This window comes from Trichoderma citrinoviride (assembly GCF_003025115.1).
Source record: "Trichoderma citrinoviride strain TUCIM 6016 unplaced genomic scaffold BBK36scaffold_16, whole genome shotgun sequence".
NCBI lineage: Eukaryota > Fungi > Ascomycota > Sordariomycetes > Hypocreales > Hypocreaceae > Trichoderma > Trichoderma citrinoviride.
The window spans coordinates 97,683-117,736 of NW_020194724.1; the positions used below are offsets into that span (position 1 = coordinate 97,683).

At 54.7% G+C, this 20,054-nt stretch overlaps 8 protein-coding genes across 8 annotated transcripts; 5 read left to right on the forward strand and 3 right to left on the reverse strand.

The window, feature by feature from the left end:
• Nucleotides 1–1,990: 1,990 nt before the first annotated feature.
• On the forward strand, nucleotides 1,991–5,234 carry BBK36DRAFT_1128535 (serine/threonine protein kinase; the record flags this gene model as incomplete). The annotated part of the gene is made up of 3 exons (XM_024891626.1): nucleotides 1,991–2,894; nucleotides 2,951–3,048; nucleotides 3,123–5,234. The coding sequence occupies 3 exons, from the start codon at nucleotides 1,991–1,993 to the stop codon at nucleotides 5,232–5,234; spliced, it is 3,114 nt and encodes a 1,037-aa protein (XP_024745864.1).
• Nucleotides 5,235–5,688: 454 nt separating this feature from the next.
• Nucleotides 5,689–7,251, forward strand: BBK36DRAFT_1128410 (WD40 repeat-like protein; the record flags this gene model as incomplete). Its single annotated transcript, XM_024891614.1, has 2 exons — nucleotides 5,689–5,766; nucleotides 5,854–7,251. 2 exons carry the CDS (start codon nucleotides 5,689–5,691, stop codon nucleotides 7,249–7,251), a joined length of 1,476 nt encoding a protein of 491 aa, XP_024745865.1.
• Nucleotides 7,252–8,667: 1,416 nt separating this feature from the next.
• Nucleotides 8,668–9,858, forward strand: BBK36DRAFT_1087766 (hypothetical protein; the record flags this gene model as incomplete). Its single annotated transcript, XM_024888976.1, has 1 exon — nucleotides 8,668–9,858. A coding segment is annotated over one exon (1,191 nt), but the record flags the coding sequence as incomplete, so codon positions are not given.
• Nucleotides 9,859–12,281: 2,423 nt separating this feature from the next.
• On the reverse strand, nucleotides 12,282–13,426 carry BBK36DRAFT_147545 (mitochondrial carrier; the record flags this gene model as incomplete). Its single annotated transcript, XM_024897547.1, has 3 exons — nucleotides 12,282–13,015; nucleotides 13,168–13,336; nucleotides 13,408–13,426. Coding segments are annotated over 3 exons (904 nt in total), but the record flags the coding sequence as incomplete, so codon positions are not given.
• Nucleotides 13,427–13,828: 402 nt separating this feature from the next.
• Nucleotides 13,829–14,926, reverse strand: BBK36DRAFT_1128778 (protein serine/threonine phosphatase 2C; the record flags this gene model as incomplete). The annotated part of the gene is made up of 1 exon (XM_024891660.1): nucleotides 13,829–14,926. The coding sequence occupies one exon, from the start codon at nucleotides 14,924–14,926 to the stop codon at nucleotides 13,829–13,831; it is 1,098 nt and encodes a 365-aa protein (XP_024745868.1).
• Nucleotides 14,927–15,903: 977 nt separating this feature from the next.
• Nucleotides 15,904–16,807, forward strand: BBK36DRAFT_1128492 (succinate dehydrogenase and fumarate r; the record flags this gene model as incomplete). The annotated part of the gene is made up of 2 exons (XM_024891619.1): nucleotides 15,904–16,407; nucleotides 16,481–16,807. 2 exons carry the CDS (start codon nucleotides 15,904–15,906, stop codon nucleotides 16,805–16,807), a joined length of 831 nt encoding a protein of 276 aa, XP_024745869.1.
• A 595-nt stretch (nucleotides 16,808–17,402) lies between these two features.
• On the forward strand, nucleotides 17,403–18,221 carry BBK36DRAFT_1162809 (hypothetical protein; the record flags this gene model as incomplete). The annotated part of the gene is made up of 3 exons (XM_024894479.1): nucleotides 17,403–17,536; nucleotides 17,643–17,828; nucleotides 17,927–18,221. 3 exons carry the CDS (start codon nucleotides 17,403–17,405, stop codon nucleotides 18,219–18,221), a joined length of 615 nt encoding a protein of 204 aa, XP_024745870.1.
• Nucleotides 18,222–18,431: 210 nt separating this feature from the next.
• BBK36DRAFT_1128985 (hypothetical protein) lies at nucleotides 18,432–19,917 on the reverse strand (the record flags this gene model as incomplete). The annotated part of the gene is made up of 2 exons (XM_024891693.1): nucleotides 18,432–18,680; nucleotides 18,736–19,917. The coding sequence occupies 2 exons, from the start codon at nucleotides 19,915–19,917 to the stop codon at nucleotides 18,432–18,434; spliced, it is 1,431 nt and encodes a 476-aa protein (XP_024745871.1).
• Nucleotides 19,918–20,054: the final 137 nt, after the last annotated feature.

The following is a 20,054-nucleotide window of genomic DNA, read 5'->3' on the forward strand; positions in this document are numbered from 1 at the left end:
ATGGAGGAGAGACTTGGGGGATTCGGAAACTGCTGTTGTTATTGCAGGAGGACGCCAGATGTGTTCAAGGGCGTTTATTATTATTCCACGGAGGGAGAATGCTTGTTGCTTTCTGTTGCGGCCTCCCACGGGGAAGAGTATTGGGGTGTTTGAGGATGCCGATGAGACGTGCAAGTAGAAGTACAAGTTCTGTAGACGCCAATCTGTGATTCGATCTCAATGGGCATCTTCTCGCACAGATTACATACAGTAACAATGCAATATCCATCCATTATCGGGATTCTTACCCGTCTTAGAGACATTCAAGGGCCTTGCGACGCCTCGTCCAATTGCAGACGATAGTGCAGCCACGCCACGCTCTCTGACACGAGGCATAGCAGAACATGATACAGAACGCTACCAATCTGCAAACTGTGAAGAAGCTGGCCGAGTACCTACCAATAGCAGGAGCAGATGGTTGTCCCTGATACTCCCATACCCAGGTAACAAAAGCGAGGTAGCAGTGAATGTTGAAACAGTGACATTGGAATCCGACAGAAATCCACAGCCTTCCATTTTCCTCAGTCGGAGGATGCAGCTCAGGCAGATAAACGGGGTCCCCATTACGGGGTCCATCGAAATGGTGGCTGTTCACGGCTTCTCGGCAATTGGTCCCTGAAAAGCCGTTGCCGCGTCTTACCTGGCGGTCACCTTCCGAGATGTACTCGTAATATCAGATGCTGTCTTGACTACTGTATGTATATGGGAGATGAAGCAAGGCCAAAAAAGAAGTTGACTTCGTGAACCAACGTCGATCTCATTTCATAAGGTAAACAGAAACAGTCCCTAGGTTGGGAATGAATCTCAGCCCGCTTTGAACAGGCGAGAGGGTGCGGTTCGTACAACTGCGTGTACCTTCGGTGTACACGACCACTCCGATGATGGCGGTGCCTGAAAATCATGCAGTACTTGCGTTGCTTTGCGTCACCTCCAACCGATCAGAAGGTTGTTGATCGTGAAATCTGTCAGGCAAGTTCGTAGTGAGGGTCGACATCTGCTCATGTCCTGGACTTGCGTAGGTCAGTATTCATAGCACACCATTGTGATATTGGGGCGCACAGATAGTCCATCCGGCTTCTCCCACATCACATCTCCAACCCAGAGTCAGCGCAAGTCAGAGCGCCTGTTGCCTATCGATAGGAGCCCCTTGATCGATTCACCAATATTGTCGAGACATTGCCAACCGTGTCCAGCTCGGTCCTCCAAGGTTCTTTCATGCTTAACTCTTCGCTCCAGCTTGTCTACCCCATCTTACTATAGCCATCTCGATGCGTCGGATCTAGTCCGTAAAAAGCCGCACCCCAACGTTAGTAGATCGCCATCGTGACCTGAAGTCTCCATGACATCTTCGTATGAACATCCAGAGACCCTGATCACGCGGCCAAGTCAGTCGATGCTCGCTGTCCCGTCGAGGCCGCTCTAGTCACTTCATCCATCAGCCTCTTGGGCGTCCAGGCTGCTGAGCTGGAGCACAGATGATGCCTAATCTTGCCCTGGCGGATCCATGACGTCCTGCGAGATTAGCCGACAATGGCCCGATCGCATCTCGACGCTCAACGCGGAGTCCAGGGGGTCGCTAAACCAACTCCAGCCCGTTAGTCTCAGCGAGGCTGGCGATTGATTCTAGGCTTCACCCTCCAGGGCCCAGCGTCCTCTGCCGACCTCCAGCACGACAGATCCGGAATCCTCACGGCCTGTGCGTCTCCCGACTCCCACGCACTCGCAGCCGAGCAACCGCCGCGCCGGCCCCCCGATTCCTCGCCCGCCAATGTCTCCATCGCCCACGGCCTGAACGCATCTAGGCGGTATCACCATCTCCAGCGCCAGCGCGCCCCTCCGCCCCTGCTGGTAACGTCACCGCCGTCGAGGCCCCCTTCTCCCCTTGCTGCCCACGAGGCTGGCCGTTGCTGTACGACACACACACGCTCTTCTCGCCTCGACGACGCCAGCCATGGCTTCGTACGGCCACCGAATGCCTCCGCAGCCGCACCACGCTCACCCGCACGCTGGATATGCCGCCTCGCAGCCGCCGGCCCCTGGGCCCCCGGCCGGCACCTTCGCCCCGGGCACCAAGATCCAGGTCGGCAACCACCGCGTGCAGATCCAGAAATACCTGTCCGAGGGCGGCTTCGCGCACGTCTACCTGGTCAAGCTGCCCAAGGCCGTCGACGGCACCGACCTGGCCGTGCTGAAGCGAGTCGCCGTGCCCGATAAGGAGGCCCTGCGGGGCATGCGCACCGAGGTCGAGACGATGAAGCGCCTCAAGGGGCACGAGGCCATTGTCACCTACATCGACTCGCACGCGTCCGAGCTCAAGGGCGGCGGCTACGAGGTCTTCTTGCTCATGGAGTTCTGCGACGGCGGCGGCCTCATCGACTTCATGAACACCCGCCTGCAGCACCGCCTGACCGAGCCCGAGATTATCAACATCTTTGCCGACATCGCCGAGGGCGTTGCCTGCATGCACTACCTCAAGCCGCCGCTGCTGCACCGCGATCTCAAGGTCGAAAACGTCCTCATCACAAACACCCCCAAGGGCAAGCGCTTCAAGCTGTGCGACTTTGGCTCCGCTGCTCCCCCGCGGGCGGCCCCCATGACCGTCGTCGACTGCCGCTTGATGGATGAGGATGTTCAGAAACACACCACGCTGCAGTACAGGAGCCCCGAAATGGTCGACGTCTACCGAAAGCAGCCGATCAATGAAAAGTCGGACATCTGGGCACTGGGCGTGTTGCTGTACAAGCTTTGCTACTACACAACCCCTTTTGAAGATCAAGGGCAGTTGGCCATCCTGAACGCGAGCTACCGATACCCCAGCTATCCCGTCTTCTCAGACAGGCTAAAGAAGCTCATTGGTATGAACTGCGCCCTCTCAGTTTGTAATTCGTCGACGGGGACTGACTTGTAGTAGCTTGGATGCTCAAGGAGAACATGCAATCGAGACCCAACATATACCAAGTTCTCAAGGAGGCTTGCGCTATGCAGGGCCGAGAGATGCCCATCCACGATGTAAGTGACCTTGCCACAATATCACCGCTGTATTCTTCTCGGATGTGAACAGAGGTTAACCGCTCAACACTCAGATTTACTCTGGACGAGCGATCGACGAACCTAAGACGAGCCAATCCTCCGCGACCGATCCAAAGCTGCAGGCACCCATGGTCGGCGCCGTCTTTGCAGCACCCACCAGAGAGCAGCAAACCCTGCCTGACATCACGCCGATGAGAAGAGGTCGCCCGGTTCCTTCACCATCCCGCACGCCTGTTCCGGGCAAGATCACTGACGGCGATCCGTTCGCTGCTTTGGATTCCAAAGCCGTTGCTGCTGCTAGCGCTGCCACCACCCTTCCCATTCGACAGGCAGAGCCTGATGAGCTCTCCTCTAGATTCCCGCGCTTGGACGAGTTCGCCTTGCTTCACGAGCAAAAGACCTTCAACTTTGACTCTGGCCCAGTTTCGCCTCGACCACAGAAGGATTTGAGCACCAAGGTTGCTGAGCGACTGGCCGATGAAGCATTCGCATCCTCAAGAAGCCCTGCGTCTTCAATACCTGCTCCGAGACCGCACTCTGTTGCGCCCATCTCCTCGCGTCCACCTCCTGATGTTTCGCCGCCAACGCTGGAGACGAAGCTCCATCCAAGACTGGTGGCCTCAACCACGGCCCAGTCTGGAATCAGCCGAGCACAGTCCATTATCACGAGCAATCCTGAGCTCAAGGCCATTGCGAACAAGACGGCGACCTCTTCGTATGTGTCTACGGGCACGATGACGGAGCTCTCCCCGGACAAGGAACAACCATCCGACTCGGAGAGTAGCAGACGCTCCTTTGAGGTGGAAACTCCTCGTGCGCTTCCGCCTCGTGCCGCGGCTCTCACTGGGCAAACCACCGCCAAGCGACACTCTGGTGGTAACTGGGCGTCAGCAAATACACGATCTTCGTCAGTCCAGCCCGCGCGGTTGAGCCAGAGCACGGTTGCCTCATCCAGGACATCGCTTGACATCCTCAGCTCCCAAGAAGACCTGATCGACATGCGATCTTCTGCTGGCGATCTGGGCGGCAAGCAGCGGCCCCTCAGCTCCACGTTTGAGCCCAGCACCCTGGAGTACTTGCGCGAGAGGGAAATCGCGTCAAAGCCTTCTTCTCGCCAGTCTTCCCTGACGCGACACTCCTCGTGGCATCTCCCTCTCTCACATTCCAACACTGGACGCAACGATGGCGGATCGAGCTTGAAGGACCAGCGTAGCTCCAGCGGCACCGAAGTCCAGGACTTCGACCAGGACCGCCCCGGGCAGCGCTCTGAGGGGACATCGACAACTTCCAAGAACCTGCTTGCGAGCAAGTTTGGTGGTGCGTTCAAGAGGTTCGAGAACAACGCCCCATCCGACAATGAGCCAGAAGCCAGAGCTTCCTCGCCCGGCAAAGAGCAGGCACGCCGTGCGTTGACGCCCATCCAGGGGTCTGAGGCGGCAGACGATCGGAGCGACACGGATGACGAAGGGCGACACATGACGGCCGAGATGCGTCGTGACATGGAGCGCCGCCAGCTGGAAGAGGAAGAAGCTAGAGTAGAGGCTGCGCAAGCAGAATACCGAAGACGGGTTGCCGAAGGCGGCTCGCCCTCTAAAGCTCGTCCGCCCACCGCACCAAAGCCCATGGGAGCAGCACGAGCGGCCAGTATCCAGAACAGGGTCCAGAGTCTGCTGAGCGAGGAACAGAAGCCGGCACCCGTTCCGCGGACAGCCCACGGATATGGAAAGTACACCGACTCCGAGCCAGCATCAGGCGCGACGGACAAGAACCGCCCCGAGGTGAAGCGCAAGCCGACCGTGGCTGCAAAACCCGCAGTTGCGGATCCACGACGAAGCGACAATTCCTTGGTCGATGCCAAACAAGCCACGGGCTCGACATCAGCTTCGGTGTCCGCCAAAAGCCAGGCCAAGCCAACAGCCCCCAAGAAGCCGGTGCACCTGAACAACATCCCTACAGGGGGTAGGCATGCCTCGTCACCAACGAAAGAGAGGGACGAGCCGACATTTGAGCGTTTGATAGCAATCGACCTCCCCGGGCAGCCGATGCTGGAGATGACTGCGCGCGAACGGGAGGACTACATTGAGGATTTTACGAAGCGTTTCCCCAGTCTGAGCACTATAGAGTTGAGCCGGGAGGGCGGACGCGAGAGCGATGGGCAGCAATGATATAGATTTCCTTGTTTTTTTTTTTGTTACGTTTCTTATTTCCACCATCCTTATTACTCTACGTCTGTCGGGAAAAAGCATCGGTTCGAAATTTCGCGAAGCAGATATATCAACATATTTGAGCATATATGGGGGCATTACACCGGCTGTGGAATACAATATTTTAGTCTCTTCCCTCTTCTTTTATCCCTGTGAAACGACCTGAGGGATATTCTGCCTTGGGTCTCTTTAGGTGGACTCCCTTACCATATCCATCACATGCCAATTGAAGCACGAAGTAGGTTGTCAGGATCTCCTGAAGCTCAGAGGCCCATGCACCTACTGGTGCTATGCAATTAAAGTGCACAATGCGGCTTATCTTATCGGGCAAGGGTATCCATATATTTTTTTCTTCTACCATTGCAGCATTACATTTGCTTCATACAACAAATCATCAGGAACGCAACAACACAAAATGGCGAAAAGAAAGAGGCAAAATGCTGCTGTCAGCGAATCTGCTGCAGAGCTTGTACCCACGAAGAAGTCAAAATTCGTCGACGAAACCAAACCGTCAAAACTTGTTGCCGAAAAGCCAAAGCCCGCCAAGCAGACCACAAAAGCCGTGCAAGCAAAGTCAGAGACAAAGGCAAAGACGACAGCGACAAGCGACAACAAGCTCGTGGAGGAGACGATCCAGATTGTCGCAGGCTCCTACGACCGAGTTCTCCACGGACTGACGGCCTCGATTGGCACCAAAGGCGACGTCGAGTTTGCCGATACCTTCCTCTTCAATGCGCACGCTTCGGCCATTCGATGCGTCGCCGTGTCTCCCCCTTCACCTCCGATTCCAGGACAAACGCAAAAGGTGCTGCTGGCTTCCGGGAGTACCGACGAGCGAATCCAAGTGTACAATCTGTCTGCGCACCCGCCGAGCAAGAAGAACAAGGAGGCCATGTTGAGCGTCGCTCCGAGACCGATCCTGGAGAACCCCAAGAATCGAGAGCTGGGGACGCTGCTGCACCACGACTCGACGATCACGGCGCTGCGATTCCCCACGAGGTCGAAGCTGCTCTCCGGGAGCGACGATTCCACGATTGCGATTACGCGGACGCGCGACTGGTCCATGCTAAGCAACATCAAGACGCCGAAGCCAAAGGCGCACGGGCGACCGACGGGCGACACAGCGCCGTTCGGCGGCACGCCGTCTGGCGTCAACGACTTTGCGATCCACCCGAGCATGAAGCTCATGATTAGCGTCGGAAAGGGCGAGCGGTGCATGCGGCTGTGGAACCTCGTCACCGGAAAGAAGGCGGGCGTGCTGAGCTTTAGCAAGGAGATGCTGAGGGAGGTGGGCGAGAGCAAGCATGCCAGCGGCGAGGCGCGGAGGGTGACGTGGGGAACGGCGGACGGGGCGGACGAGTTCGCGGTCGGGTTTGACCGGAATGTGGTGGTTTTCGGGATGGACAGTGTGCCCAAGTGCAGGGTTATGCCGACGACGAGGGTCAAGATTCATCAGTTTTCGTATGTTACGGTGGACGAGGAGGCTGGCGATGCGCTGTTGGCTGTGGCTACGGAGGATGGTCGTGTCATGTTCTTTTCGACGAAGGCGGAAGACTTGACAAAACCGGAGCCTTCAAAAGAAACGGCACAGGACGACAAGAAGGCGGCCGAGCCAACCCTCCCCGTGGCCAAGTTCGTCGGATACGTGGGAGGCGAAGGCGTACAGGGAAGAATCAAGGACTTTGCGATCATACCGAGCACAGCCAACCGGGGCACGCTGTACGTGGTCGGAGCCAGCAGCGACGGCAAGATCCGGCTGTGGACGGTGCAGGCGGAGGAGCTGCTGGAGGCGGCGAGAAGCAAGGAGGCCAAGGTTGAGAAGCCGGTGGGGGTGCTGAGGGGGACGTATGAGACGCATAACCGGGTGACTTGTCTGGCGGCGTTTTTGATGCTGGAGAGGCCGGAGGGTGTGGAGGATAGTGAGGATGAGGTTGAGGAGGAGGAGGAGGAGGATAGCAGCAGCGAGGATGAGGAGTGATGGCCCATGTTATGTATTGGGGAGAGACATTAGGTTGTATATACTTGCGGTGTAATGCTGGATGGCTGGATGAAGATACATCTACCGGTTCTTAAACATGTTTGCTATAACTACCAGATATACAGTACATAAAGCGCCCTTGTTTGTATGCGGTGATGTCTTTGTTTGCTTAGGGTGCAAAGACTATTCGGCAGTATCTGAGCCGCAAGACTTCTTCTCCCTGGGCAGTCCTTGGCCTCTTATCTTTTACTGTGCTCTTCTTCCATGTTCGAGGCGTCTTGCAGGGTTTTTGCTGAGATTACGGGTAAGGTAGTCAAAGTAGGAGAAGCGCTGCTGTTAACTTGATCGTCTGAACATGAGAAGGGAGGTCGATTACTTTGCTGTAACCCCGTTATGATGTTCCAAGTCAAGACAATATATTTGTCTATCTGCTCCTTTTCTCCACAGTCACTTGGAAAAAGGAGCTTGAAGTTATAAGGGCGGGCCGTGAAAGAAGAATACCGGACTGGCTGACACTGTATCTGACGCTTTTTTGCATGGAGATCAGCCTGGTGTCTACTCTCCACCGCATGGAGGGGGTTACTTGCTTCATGTACCTAGACACATTGTCTAGCATTTCAATCCTGTGAGATTTTGAGATGCGTATGTATTTACCATATGCTGCTCCTGATTGACTTGGAGGGACATGAGTCTGGATGAGAGGAGGAAAGGGGGAAAAGCAGAAGACGGGCTGTATCGCGCCAAGTCCACGAGGACAAGCCAGAGGACTTTATGTTCACTGCAGGCACACTTTAGAGAAAGTGACTTGGGCATAATGAAGGAAGGCATTCACCTCAGAAGAACTCAGTTTCCTTGGAGTTACCCTCTTCCCGAGTGGAAGAGGAAAAGCAGATGGTGACTGCAGTGCCAACGGCCAAGTGAATTGCTCTGCGAGCGGTGAATCACGTTACCTGGGAATTCTCAAGCTGCAATCCAAAGGAGGACTGCTTGGGACCCAAGGCCCAAGCTTTTTCGTTCCCAATTCCTTTTTCCTCACACATTCTTTCTTGGGGAAGAGATCAAGCAAAGCTGCCGATTTTCAGCCCTCATCCTCCTCCTCCTGGTACGCTCATATCGCAGACTCATCACGAGATTTACGAACGGGCTTGTATAGCTTCAGACTTCTTTCTAGTTGCCACCGACTTGCGATTCTGATCAAAGCTTTCAGAGGATCAGCAGGATATCGAACGTCTTCTAGCGTCGGCATTGCGATCCGAGGCGAGAGTATCAGGTCTGCATGATCCCCTCCATCTTATCCTCCTCAGCTCTGGTGCTGGAGACTAATCATCAAACCCAACAGACTTGCAGTCTCACGCGATTCAAGCTACCATGCCACAGACGAGAGCTCAAGCAAAGGCATCGAAGCGTCTTGTGGCTCTGCCCAATGAGCTTCTCTACATGATATGTGCAAAGTTCTGTTCGCATTGTACCGATCCTACGAACGATCAATTTCGTTATAACTATCGGTCCAGCCAGGTCATTTCCCGTCTTAGCAAGACATGCAAAAGACTGCGTGATATTGCACAGCCAGTGCTATATCATTATGTTTATCCCAAGGAAATCTGGCTGTTTTTACGCACCATTATGGTGCGACCGGATCTGGCTGCCCAGGTACGCAGCTTCCGTCACGACCTTGATTCGAATATAAACTATGAAGCTGAGGATCCCGATACAATCTTTGATCCATGGATCAACCAACCGCGGAGAAAGAATTGGCTGAGTCAATTTGAGGGCATTGAAAGCTTGGATGAATTTGGCATTCGAAGATGGCTTATTGAATCGATATTAACGCGGCTGCCAAACGCAAGGCAACTCTTTATCGACGTTCCCCTCTACCGGCGAAGCACCTTGGGGACCTTGGTTGACTTCTCCTCTGTCACGCGGTTGGTTTTCATGCCTCCGATTCATCTCGGACGTGGTTACCTGAGAGACTTTCTATCTACGATGCCATACCTTGAGGAATTGGCTCTCGCGGTGCTTGGAAACGGCTCTGAGTTTCTACATCTCCCTGAACTCCGCTTCTTGGAGCTTTTCGGGTATGATATAGGCGCGGAGACATTGATGGCAATCATAGGTTCTTGTCCAAAACTGGAACGCTTTGGGTTTTACGGTGAGCCGGGATTGGAAAACTTCCGGTGGGACCAAGTGCAGCGTATCCTGCACCAGCGCAGGGAAACGTTGAAACATCTCAAGTTCAGGGCTATACCATACTTCTTGGACGAAGACTACGAGGTGATGTCAGACCGAGGCAGTTTCCGCGGTTTTGATGGCCTGGAGACCCTTTACATGAACGCAGAAAGTTTCAACACGGAAGGCGCGAAAGATTTCGAAGCCCTATTTCCCATATTTCCGGCGGATGTGGTTGAAATGGTTGACCTCCTACCTGAGTCGCTCCTTTGCCTTGGGTTTTATGATCTGCGCTGCCAGTGGAAGGGGATAGACGTGCTCGCACAAGCAATCCGGGAGGGCCATTTCCCACGTCTCAAGACAGTATATTTGACGCTGGAGGGTGCGGATTTGGAAGAATCACGCAGCATACTTGCTGCTGTTGGTGTGGCCTGCAAGAGCTGTTCGAGAAATCCCAGCGATCTGCAGCCCTTATTTCACTGGCCTTGCCGCTACGACTGGGGTTGAAACGAAACAAGCTGCCGGTGATTGTCAATCCTGGGTTTGAGGAGGTTTTAGGCGAGGATCACATTTGGCAGAAACTGGGTTGCTCAAGGATATCAGGGGGGAGACGTTGATATTTCCGCCATTACTTAGGCATTTGAACAGAGCTTTCTTGTTTGTCAGAACACATCTTTGAACTGAAAATATTATGTATTTGAAGAATCGGCAAGGTAAGTGTAGATTGCCTGAGTGCTATCGTCGAGTTGTGGCATCCTCCGGAGCCACAGCTTCGCCGCAGAGTAATTCGTCCTCCCGGAACTACCTTCGTCCCGAGTGAGAAGAAAAAAAGGGAAAGAACTAAAGTGTCTGCAAGGTGAAGGCCAAGTGAACTGCTCTTTCGGGCGGTGAAAAATGTTACTTGAGATTTGCGCCTCAGGTGTCGACTGATAAAAAGAGAAGGAGCTTCTTGCCGTCCAGGCTTCTCCTCGCAACTTCATCCACTTCATCTTGGGATCAGCAAAGCTGAAGAACCTCAGTCTTTTCAAGCTCTCCTTTCGAACGCTGGTATTACGGATATCCAAAGGCGAGTGAACAATCGGGTTTGTGCAAAGACTCGTTCAATATGCTCCGATTCGAATTGCTAACGGGAAGCTTCCAGCAAATCTGCACAACGTTAGGCATTCTCCTGCGCGCTGGCACTGCTCGGGGCTCGAGTTCGCAAACATCCAGCCACATCAGACTCCTCAGCTCGGGACGGACCAATCCGCAAGCCAACAGACTTGCCATTTCAGATGCCTGAATCTACTATGCCACGACAAATCTCAGAGGCAAAATCGACATGTACGCAGAGTCGCAGGCCTGTATATCTCACTGGCATCTCTGACATTGTTTCAATAGGGCAGTGCTCTGCTGGCAGTCTTTTCACACCCATGGCATCGACGGGGCTCCTGACTTTGCCTGATGAGCTACTCCTCAACATATGCGGACACTTCTGCGAGCATTGCACTGATCCTGCAGTGGAAATGGACACTGATGGACTCATAAAAGAACATGTGACCGCTCTGCGTTCTCTTAGCCAGACATGCCAGCATTTGCGCAAGATTGCACAGCCAGTGTTACACCATGTTGTCCGTCCTCGGCAGCTTCGACTATTTCTACGAACAATCATTGCACGGCCAGATTTAGGCGCCCAGGTACGCGCCTTCTACGATTCCAGTATGATTCCACCTGGTCGCGTCGCGGGCCAGCAGGGACAGGAAAAAGCAAGGGTCATTGAACGCGTGCAGATGCTCCTGGTACCAACATTAACGCGGCTCCCAAACGTACGAGATCTGGCCATCGGTGCGACTTTTGGACGTGGGTACGCATGGGAAGCCTTGTTTGAGCTGAAGTCCGTTAAGCGTTTGCTCCTGTTTCCTTGCAATCGCCGCCTTGGCCTTGGTCGCCTGGAAGCGTTTGTCTCCTTGACGCCATGCGTCGAAAGACTGGTATTGGTGGAATGGGATGGACTCACTAACAGGAAGTTAAAATCCCCATCTTTCAACCGACTTCTCCGTCTGGAGATCAGTGGGGAGAACTTGACTGCGGCGTCTTTAGCGGCAATGGTGATTTCATGTCCGACACTGGAACACTTTGAATATCACCACTGCGCGGATGGAACAGAAAAGGAGCCGCTTACATGGAGCCAAACGCAGCATATCTTGCATCCCTTGAGAAAGACATTAAAATATCTCGGGTTTGACTTTCTCCCATACCGCAGCGAGATTGGCAGCCTCCCCTATAATCCAGCAGATGATGTTGGTAGTTTCCGCAAGTTTGATGGGCTCGAGACGCTGCAGATACCATTCATCAGCTATCGCGGGATTGGGTCCGGTCAACAAAACGTGGAATTCTTCAAATATCCAGCCAATGTGCCCGAGTTGGTGAAGATGCTACCAGAATCGCTGATTAGCATCCGCCTCGCAAGTAGGTATGAAACGTTTGATGGAATAAGAGCGCTGGCAGAAGCCATTCGGCAGGGGCATTTCCCACGGCTCAAGAGGGTTAAAACAAACCTACCCTTGAGAAACGTCCAGCGGACATTCGAAACACTTGCTGTTGTTGGTGTGACGTGCGGCGTTCTTGACTAGGACTGCTATCGGTCTGGGTTATGTTATCTTGTCGAGAATGCATTATGGTGAACTTAAATGGAGCAAACTACCCGTGGGTTTTTAGGCTGTAAGGGATCTATCTTCCTTACTTCAGGAGGGGAACGAGAAACGAAAGGTCGTTCAATATCTCCCTCACCATGTACTAGGTAGACAGAAAGCCTTCTTGTTCGACGCAGTAAACCTGAGTCCACTTAAGTATTGCAAGCCCAAAGTCCTGTCAAGGTGAAAATTGCCTGAGAGTCGAAGAGTTCACTGCCTCCTCTCGATCCACAGCTTCGCGGCATCATACATGCCCAGATACAAGCCGCTTCCCACTGCCGTCCAAGCAGAGCGGAATGCCCCTCCTCGGAAGAAGCCTTTAAGTCCCCTTTCTCTCCATACATCCTGCACCACCTTGATGCTAGCCAATCCTTTCCTAGTTGTTGAGGCATCATTGTCTGTGCTAACCATTATCCGCGTCTTGATCACGTCGCTTGGTGTCGTGAGGAAGGCCGCTATACTTCCTGCAATGGCGGCACTGCTCCCCGCTATCAGTCCAGATTCAGCCACTCCCCTCGTTTCCCCATCCGCCTTGTTCGTCCCCCTTGAACGTGTCCTGTGCTCCCATAAGCGAGCCCGTATATGCTCAAACAGCGGAAACTGCAGAGCGGTAAACGGGAGATTCCGCGCCACGAGGGCAGAGTACCCGGTGAACAATCTGCCGGAAGCGAGGACCCTCTTGAATGCCGTCAAGGACGTTGATCTGCTTGGGGCTGAGCGTGAGGCTGAGGCTGATGATTCTTGTTGTTGTTGTTGTATCATTTGGGCGTTTTGCTTGATGACTTCGCCGGGAGTGAGGACGAGACAGGATGCCATTTCGGCGGTTGCGGAGGCGAGGGAGTGGATTACGGGGGTGGGTAGGGAGAGGGGAAGGTGGGATGTGTAGATTGATTTGGTGGTTTCGTAGGTTGAGAAGAAGACGCCGGCTTTTTGTGTTTATCCATAGATTGTTTCATCATCAGCTTTCAAGTTTATCCCATAGGTAATTTGTCACGATGATGGCTTATGAGATAAGGGGAGAAAATGGGGGACACGCGTAGTTGTTATAGGGTGAGTGAGGTGAAGTTGCCTAACTAACCTGCAGGTAGAGTAGCGAGTATGACGCTTCCGATGCCCTGATACAGACCGCGCAGGGCAAGGGGTTTTGTTAAGGGGGATTTGATAAAGTCTTGGGACTGGTAGCGCGTTTTGAGGGTGTCGAGGGGGTAGACGAGGACGTCGACTGTAAAGGCGGCTGCGGCACCGGCCTTTTGCACGAAGTTTGTGTGAGCTCTGAAGGGGCCATTGTGGGAGTTTTGTGTGAGATGGGCAGACTTACCAGGTATATTTCCTTCATTCTATCGCTTCTATGAGGAGTTTCTAAGGTTTATTTTGTTCTTTGGAGATGATAGATTGGGCTGAGTTTGAGGGCAGGATGTTTGAGTTTGGGTGAGGTTTGAGTTGGTTGATGACATCATGAATGGCGTGCACCAATCACGGAACTTGGGTCGTCCATTTTGGTACAAGGTCGATCAATCCACCAAACTGCTTGTTTCTCTTTATAGTTGATGAGCAATTGTTGATTCTTTTATTTACTTGAGTCCATCATGTGAATCTAATATACAGAGCCGTAAAAATACACGCCGCAATTGCTAAACTAGCCCAACCCTCCACTGATCTAAAGCGTATGCTCTTTGCTATTCTCCCCCCCCCAAACATGTCTAAATCTATTGTGCACCAATCAACCTGCCTTGCCCAATCTACAGCTTGCTTTTGACGCTGGGCGCATCCTCCGACACGACGGCAATGACGACGCAAATGTCGTCGACTTTTCCTCCATGCCAGTTTTCCTGGGGGTAGTACTTCTTGACCTCCTTGGCAAAGGGTCCGTCTCGCTTGGTGTTGACGCTCGCTTGCTTGGCAGCCAGCACAATCTCGGTTGCCAGAAGACTCTGCAACGTCACCGTCTTCTTCAATTGCCCGTCTACATCCTCGGGAGAAGCAGTAAGGCTGTCCAGGGACTCGGCCACGGTGACCGCCTCGTTGCCAGACAGGTTCCAGGCACCGCTCTTGACCATGACCCGGCTCGCAATCCGCAGGATATCCTGGTTGAAGAGATTGTCCAGCACGCCATCGGTGGCAAAGACGAGGACGTCTCCATGGCGCAGGTGATGATGCGCCACGTCGGCATCGCGCGGCAGGTCGCTGAGCTGCGCTCCCCCGAAAGCCGCCATCCGAGCGGCCACGCTGGGCGGTACGACGGACAGCTGGAACGGCGTGTTGAAGGCGTGCGTCTGCGGCTCCGAATAGGCGTGCACCGCGTTGAGGCGCAGCTGCAAGAATCCCGAGTCGCCCAGGTTGGCCACGTCCAAGACGCCCTCGGGTCGCGCAATGGCGACACAGGCCGTGCTTCCTCCAGCAGCTACGTTGGGGTCCCTGCATATCGCGTCGTATCCCTTCTGCATGAGCTTCCGTGCGGTGAGGGGCGCATTGCTTGTCGCGGGATATTCGTATGCCGCAGCGGCCATGTAGTCGCAGAATCCGTGCGAGAAATCCGCAGGGTCGACGCCCGAGTCCACCCATCCGCCGACTCCGTCTGCGACGCCAAAGGCCACGGAGCCGGACTCGTTGACCCGGCTTACGAAGAAGGCATCGTGGCCGGAATCGGGGCGCGACGACTTTCGGCGGTGTCGGGGCGGCTGGATTCGGTTGTAGGGGTTGAAGTGGAATACGTGAGTCGATGGGTCGTAGGGGCGGTCTTTGGCGATGAAGGACGCGGCAATGTGGTAGGAGAACTTGGAAGATGAGGGCAAATCGGAGTAGAAACGCTGCGGCTGCGAGACAGACCTCGGGGTCATGAACCGGGCCGTTCTGGATGCGCAATTGGAGGCTGTTCGAGAGGGTGGATTAGCGGAAGTGGCTTTTTGCAGACTTGTCCTTGTCCGAGGGACGAACCATGATACAGCGTTCGCAGTGATGGCGAGGCAGGCAACCTGCCCGAGAGAAACATGGCCGTCTACAAGATCTGGACTGCGCTGGATTGTCGCGAGGAATCAAAGATGATCAACGGCGCGCAATCGCCAATCCCGGCAATACTTTAGAGAGACAAGTCGCTCGCCATTCTCCAGCAAAAAGAAGAGTCTCTCGAGGTACCGCGGCAGAGGCGCAGTGATTCCGTCTGCGCCGAAATGAAGAGACGAGGGTGAGGCGAGGCGTTTGCACGGCGAGGATAACCAGGATAATCGGGATAATCAAGACTCTCTCAATCGAGATTATCCAACCCCACCAAATCCCCCCCACGAGCCACGAGCAGCGTTTGCAGCGCCTCTTCCGCGCTAAGGCACGTAATGATTAGCTAATGCGGCGGCCATTTACCCGAGCTTCTGCCGGCTGTCACGAGCTTCGAGCTTGCCGTCGGTAAGGGTACCTAGGTACAAGCTCCGCTGTCACGGGATCGTCCATCCCGACTTTCTCCTGCTTAGCCGAATTGTCAATGTCTGCGCGCTGATTGGCTGCCCCGGAGCCTTGTATCGAGGCCTCATAGCCGAGGAAGAGCCACTTCCACCCGCAGCTTCTTCCATGACGACGAGACGTCGAGACGCCACCACCAGACAAACTTCGCCATTGCGCGGCTGCTAGGAGGAATTACGAGCCCTGAGAGCCCCGAATCCGATCTGATTTATATATCCCGCCACTCCGATCTTCCCCTGATCAGCCTCTGCAGCGCAAAGTCGTCCATCGCGGGGCTCAAGCAGATTCCGAAAAATCCCAGCAACCCCGAGCACCAGACAAGACACAGAATCCTCGAAGCAACACCACGAGACAATTCGTCACCATGGCCGCTCTCCGCTCCTCCTCACGCATCCTCGGCTCCTCCGCGAGGGCAGCCTTCCGCCCCAGCGCCGTCCTGTCGCGCTCCATGGCGACGGTCAGCGAGACAACGGAGCAGCAGCCCAAGATCAAGTCGTTCCAGATCTACCGGTGGAACCCCGACACCCCGACCGAGAAGCCGCGGCTGCAGACGTACTCGATCGACCTCAACAAGACGGGCCCCATGATCCTCGACGCCCTGATCAAGATCAAGAACGAGCAGGACCCGTCGCTGACGTTCCGGAGGAGCTGCCGAGAGGGCATCTGCGGCAGCTGCGCCATGAACATCAACGGCCAGAACACGCTGGCATGCCTGTGCCGGATCCCCGCCGAGTCGTCGTCCGACGTCAAGATCTACCCCCTGCCTCACACCTACGTTGTCAAGGACCTGGTGCCCGACTTGACGCACTTTTACAAGCAGTACAAGTCCATCCAGCCCTATCTGCAGCGCGACACCCCTGCTGAAGATGTACGCTCACCCAGCTTGAAGCACTACATGTTTGCCCCCCTGACGAGACGTTTCGCTAACTGAAAAACCACAGGGCAAGGAGTACCGCCAGAGCAAGGCGGACCGGAAGAAGCTGGACGGCCTGTACGAGTGCATCCTGTGCGCCTGCTGCTCGACCTCGTGCCCCTCGTACTGGTGGAATTCCGAAGAGTACCTCGGCCCCGCCATCCTGCTGCAGTCGTACCGATGGCTGGTCGACTCCCGAGACGAGCGCACGGCGGCGCGCAAGACCAAGCTCGAGAACTCAATGAGCCTGTACCGCTGCCACACCATTCTCAACTGCACGCGTGCCTGTCCCAAGGGTCTGAACCCCGGAAAGGCCATCGCCGAGATCAAGAAGCAGATGGCTCTTGGCGCATAACAGAAGTTTTGATATTGTGGAGGGGTGGATAGGGTGATGGGAATGGAAGGAGGAGGAGGAGGCAAAGCAACAAAATTGGGCGGATATCTTGGGGGTTCCGGTGCCGCTGTGTATTAATCACCGATGGAATTGTATTCATTGATATTCGATTAGGGAGAAGCAAATCTATTTTTACCATTCACACTCTTGGCGTGTCCAGGCTCGATGTTATGTCAAGAATCTCTTCCAATTCTGTTAGTCAGGGTGATTCACTCCGGAGCTGATGTTGCTACATCGTGAGTCTCTGCATTCCAGCCTGGAGACACCAGCATACTCCGTCCGACACCTCCGTCTTGGCCATCCTCCCTTGCGCCGAGTCGGTCCGTCCCTTGTCGATCATGTTATCCTGTCACACTTAAGTCGCTCATCCCTCGTCTCGTCTACAGATCTGGGGCAGGCACGACTTTGTCTTCTTCATTTGCTTGCGAGTGAAGAGACTGTTTCGTGGCCTCTGCAGATCGGCTTCTTCGCAAACATATAACGTCTCGCTGTCCCTTGACACCTATTCAAAGCGAACCTTACTCGTATCTTTTGACCTAGGGAAAAATCGTTCAATATGTCTTCTAGGGCTGTTGCTGCCGTGTTTGTCGCGATGCTCGGAGGAGCGGCGGCTTTGGCGACGGGTGCAGATGCGGTTTGTGGCATCATTTGCGTGGACAGCGTGAATGAGTGCGGCGAACGATACGGAGGGTATGTATTCATCTTACTTGTTTCCCTCACAACTTTCCATTTCTCAATCATCTTGCTCCAACTGGAGATTTTCTGGGGTGCCGTGCTGATGAGAAATCCTTGATAGTTGCTACGACCCCTGCCTCGAAGATGCTCCTGAAGCGCCTGCTTGTACGATTCCCTACCTGCATGCGTGGTTTGATACGGAACCTCCGACACCATTCACGCCTCTCCCGGAGGACGGTGATGAGGATTGCGAAGATATCATTGTTTGTGTGGATGGGGTGAATGCGTGTGGGATCCCCTTTGGAGAGTACGTTTACCCCCCTTTTCCCTTTCTACCTAGTCGAAGTTGGGACTCTGCCAAGTTTGGCGGTAGGTTTGAGTGCATTGACTGATTTGGTTGGATAGTTGTGTTCCTGCTTGTCTGCCATGGAATATCACGATTCCTGAGTGTCCCCCTGACCTGACTGACTCGGGCAACACGACGCAAACTTTGCCTGGGGAGGCGGCGGAGGAGCCCAAGGAGCCGGAGGCGTCCGAGGAGCCTGAGAAGCCTGAAGAGCCTAAGGAGACTGGGGAGCCAAAGGAGCCTAAGAAGCCTAAGGGGCATAAGAAGCCTGAGCCTGAGGAGCCGGAGGAGCCGGAGTGGGATGAGGAGCCTGTGCCGTTTATTCCTAGCCCGGACGACCCTTGGTTTCACTGAGCGTCTCTCTGTTGAGGATATGGCTTCTTTCGTGGTCCCTCGATGGGCTTGGGACGATGGAGAGCATCTTTGACTAGCACCTAGATGAATGAAAGAAGCGTGAATACGCTCTCTGCTTGACAGCTATCTGCTACATATATCCTGACCTTTGACTTGTGGTATCCAAAACTCCGTACAGCTTACATGCCAACGCCCATGAACGTCCAAAGCTCAATAATACTGGCCCCTTGGTGTCCCGCTCCTGTTGTACGCATCACTGGCTGTTGTATCTACCAGAGTCTCATCGTCAGAGCTAGCCTCACCCTCGAGAGGTTCGCCGCCTTCCGGAGGTGCACGCATAGCCTCGAGCACATCTCGATCCAGACTCGGGAGCTGGTACGGCTTGATGGAGTGAATCTCGCGGCCTGAAGGCATCTTGTTGATCAACGCGCTTATAGGCGGAATAGGCCGCGTGTTCATCTATACAACACGGTTAGCACGGAGACTCGACGGTATCACCATGTACAGGGCTTACCGTATCGTTAATCTTGTTCCACTTTGCGTCTAGCATTTCGAGGATCCGGGTCTCTTCTAGTTTCCCGGCGTCGGCTCCCCAGGCGGTTTCCTTGTCCACTCGGCGATCTTCCCTCTTCTCACTGAGGCCCTTAATCGTGCGACTCAGGCTCAGGCCTTTCTTTGCGTTGGTGTCCTTGGCCTCCACGCCGAGCTCGTGTAAGCCGGCGCGCGCCCAGGCAATTCCCTGCGCCGTATCTCGCCCCAGCTCTGCGTCAATGCCAAAGAAGCGGCAGGCCTTTGCGCGGCTGGTCCGCCGCAAGTCCTCCAAGTACCGCAGAAACCCTGAGCTGATACCTGCCCCTGATGCTGACCTCGCTGATTGGCATAGTGCCGCGGCTTTTGCAGCATGTTCCGATGCGGCGAGGCAGAGGCGGGCGTAGAGATGGGCCCGGACTTTGGGGATGTCGGGCGCTTTGAACATCCATTCTTTGTCGCTCTTGTTCCTATCCTGCGCCACGGCCGCGGGCCAAGGGTCGTCCTTTAGTACAGCCAACAGCGTTGCCTCGGCGTGACAGAGAGAAGCCAGGGCTCGGAGCGTGGCGGGCGAAATGTCGACGCAAGGCGGATTACCGATGATTTGCTCACTTCTTGTGGCAGCGTAGTCGTATATGGAAGCGGCTTCCAGTAGATACTTTGTCGCCGTCGTCATCACAGTCGTCCTCTCCTGACCCCCCTGAAAGTCGAGAGTTGTGGAATACAGGGGCTGCAGCGTGGCCCTTGCCATCAAGACATTGGCGAAGCCCAAGGTCGACAGTGTGAAGTAGAGCTCATGCTCCAGTGAGATGATCTTGACGCGGGGGCGTTCGCGTCCAGGCACGAGATCGCCGGACAGCGTAGGCCGCCATGAGATGGAGGGAGTTGATTCCAGGATTGTGGTGACGGTTTCGCCGCCGACGGGCTGGTTGCTCAGGCCGGCGTCCACCGCGGCGAGATACGGGAGATAGTGCTCTAGGCTGGAGATGACGGTGCTAAGATTGGCCGTTTGCGAGGACGGCGGGAGTCGCTTGTGCTTCTTGAGGGCATCGCGGACGACCCCGCGGTACGTGCTGGCGCTGAGGGGCAGCGAGGGATGAGAGTCGCAGGAGAAGGACGATGAGAAGGAGAAGGCGGACGTGGTTGGAAGAGTAAAGGGATATGGCATGATTGTTGAGAGACAGTTTGAGGCTCTGATATCGATTGAAAGACTGACGGTTATATCACGAGGCGAGGGCGGTGTAAAAGAACGCTTTGATGTCACCACAGCCTTGGCATTCATCACCTGTTCAAGGCCCGTACACC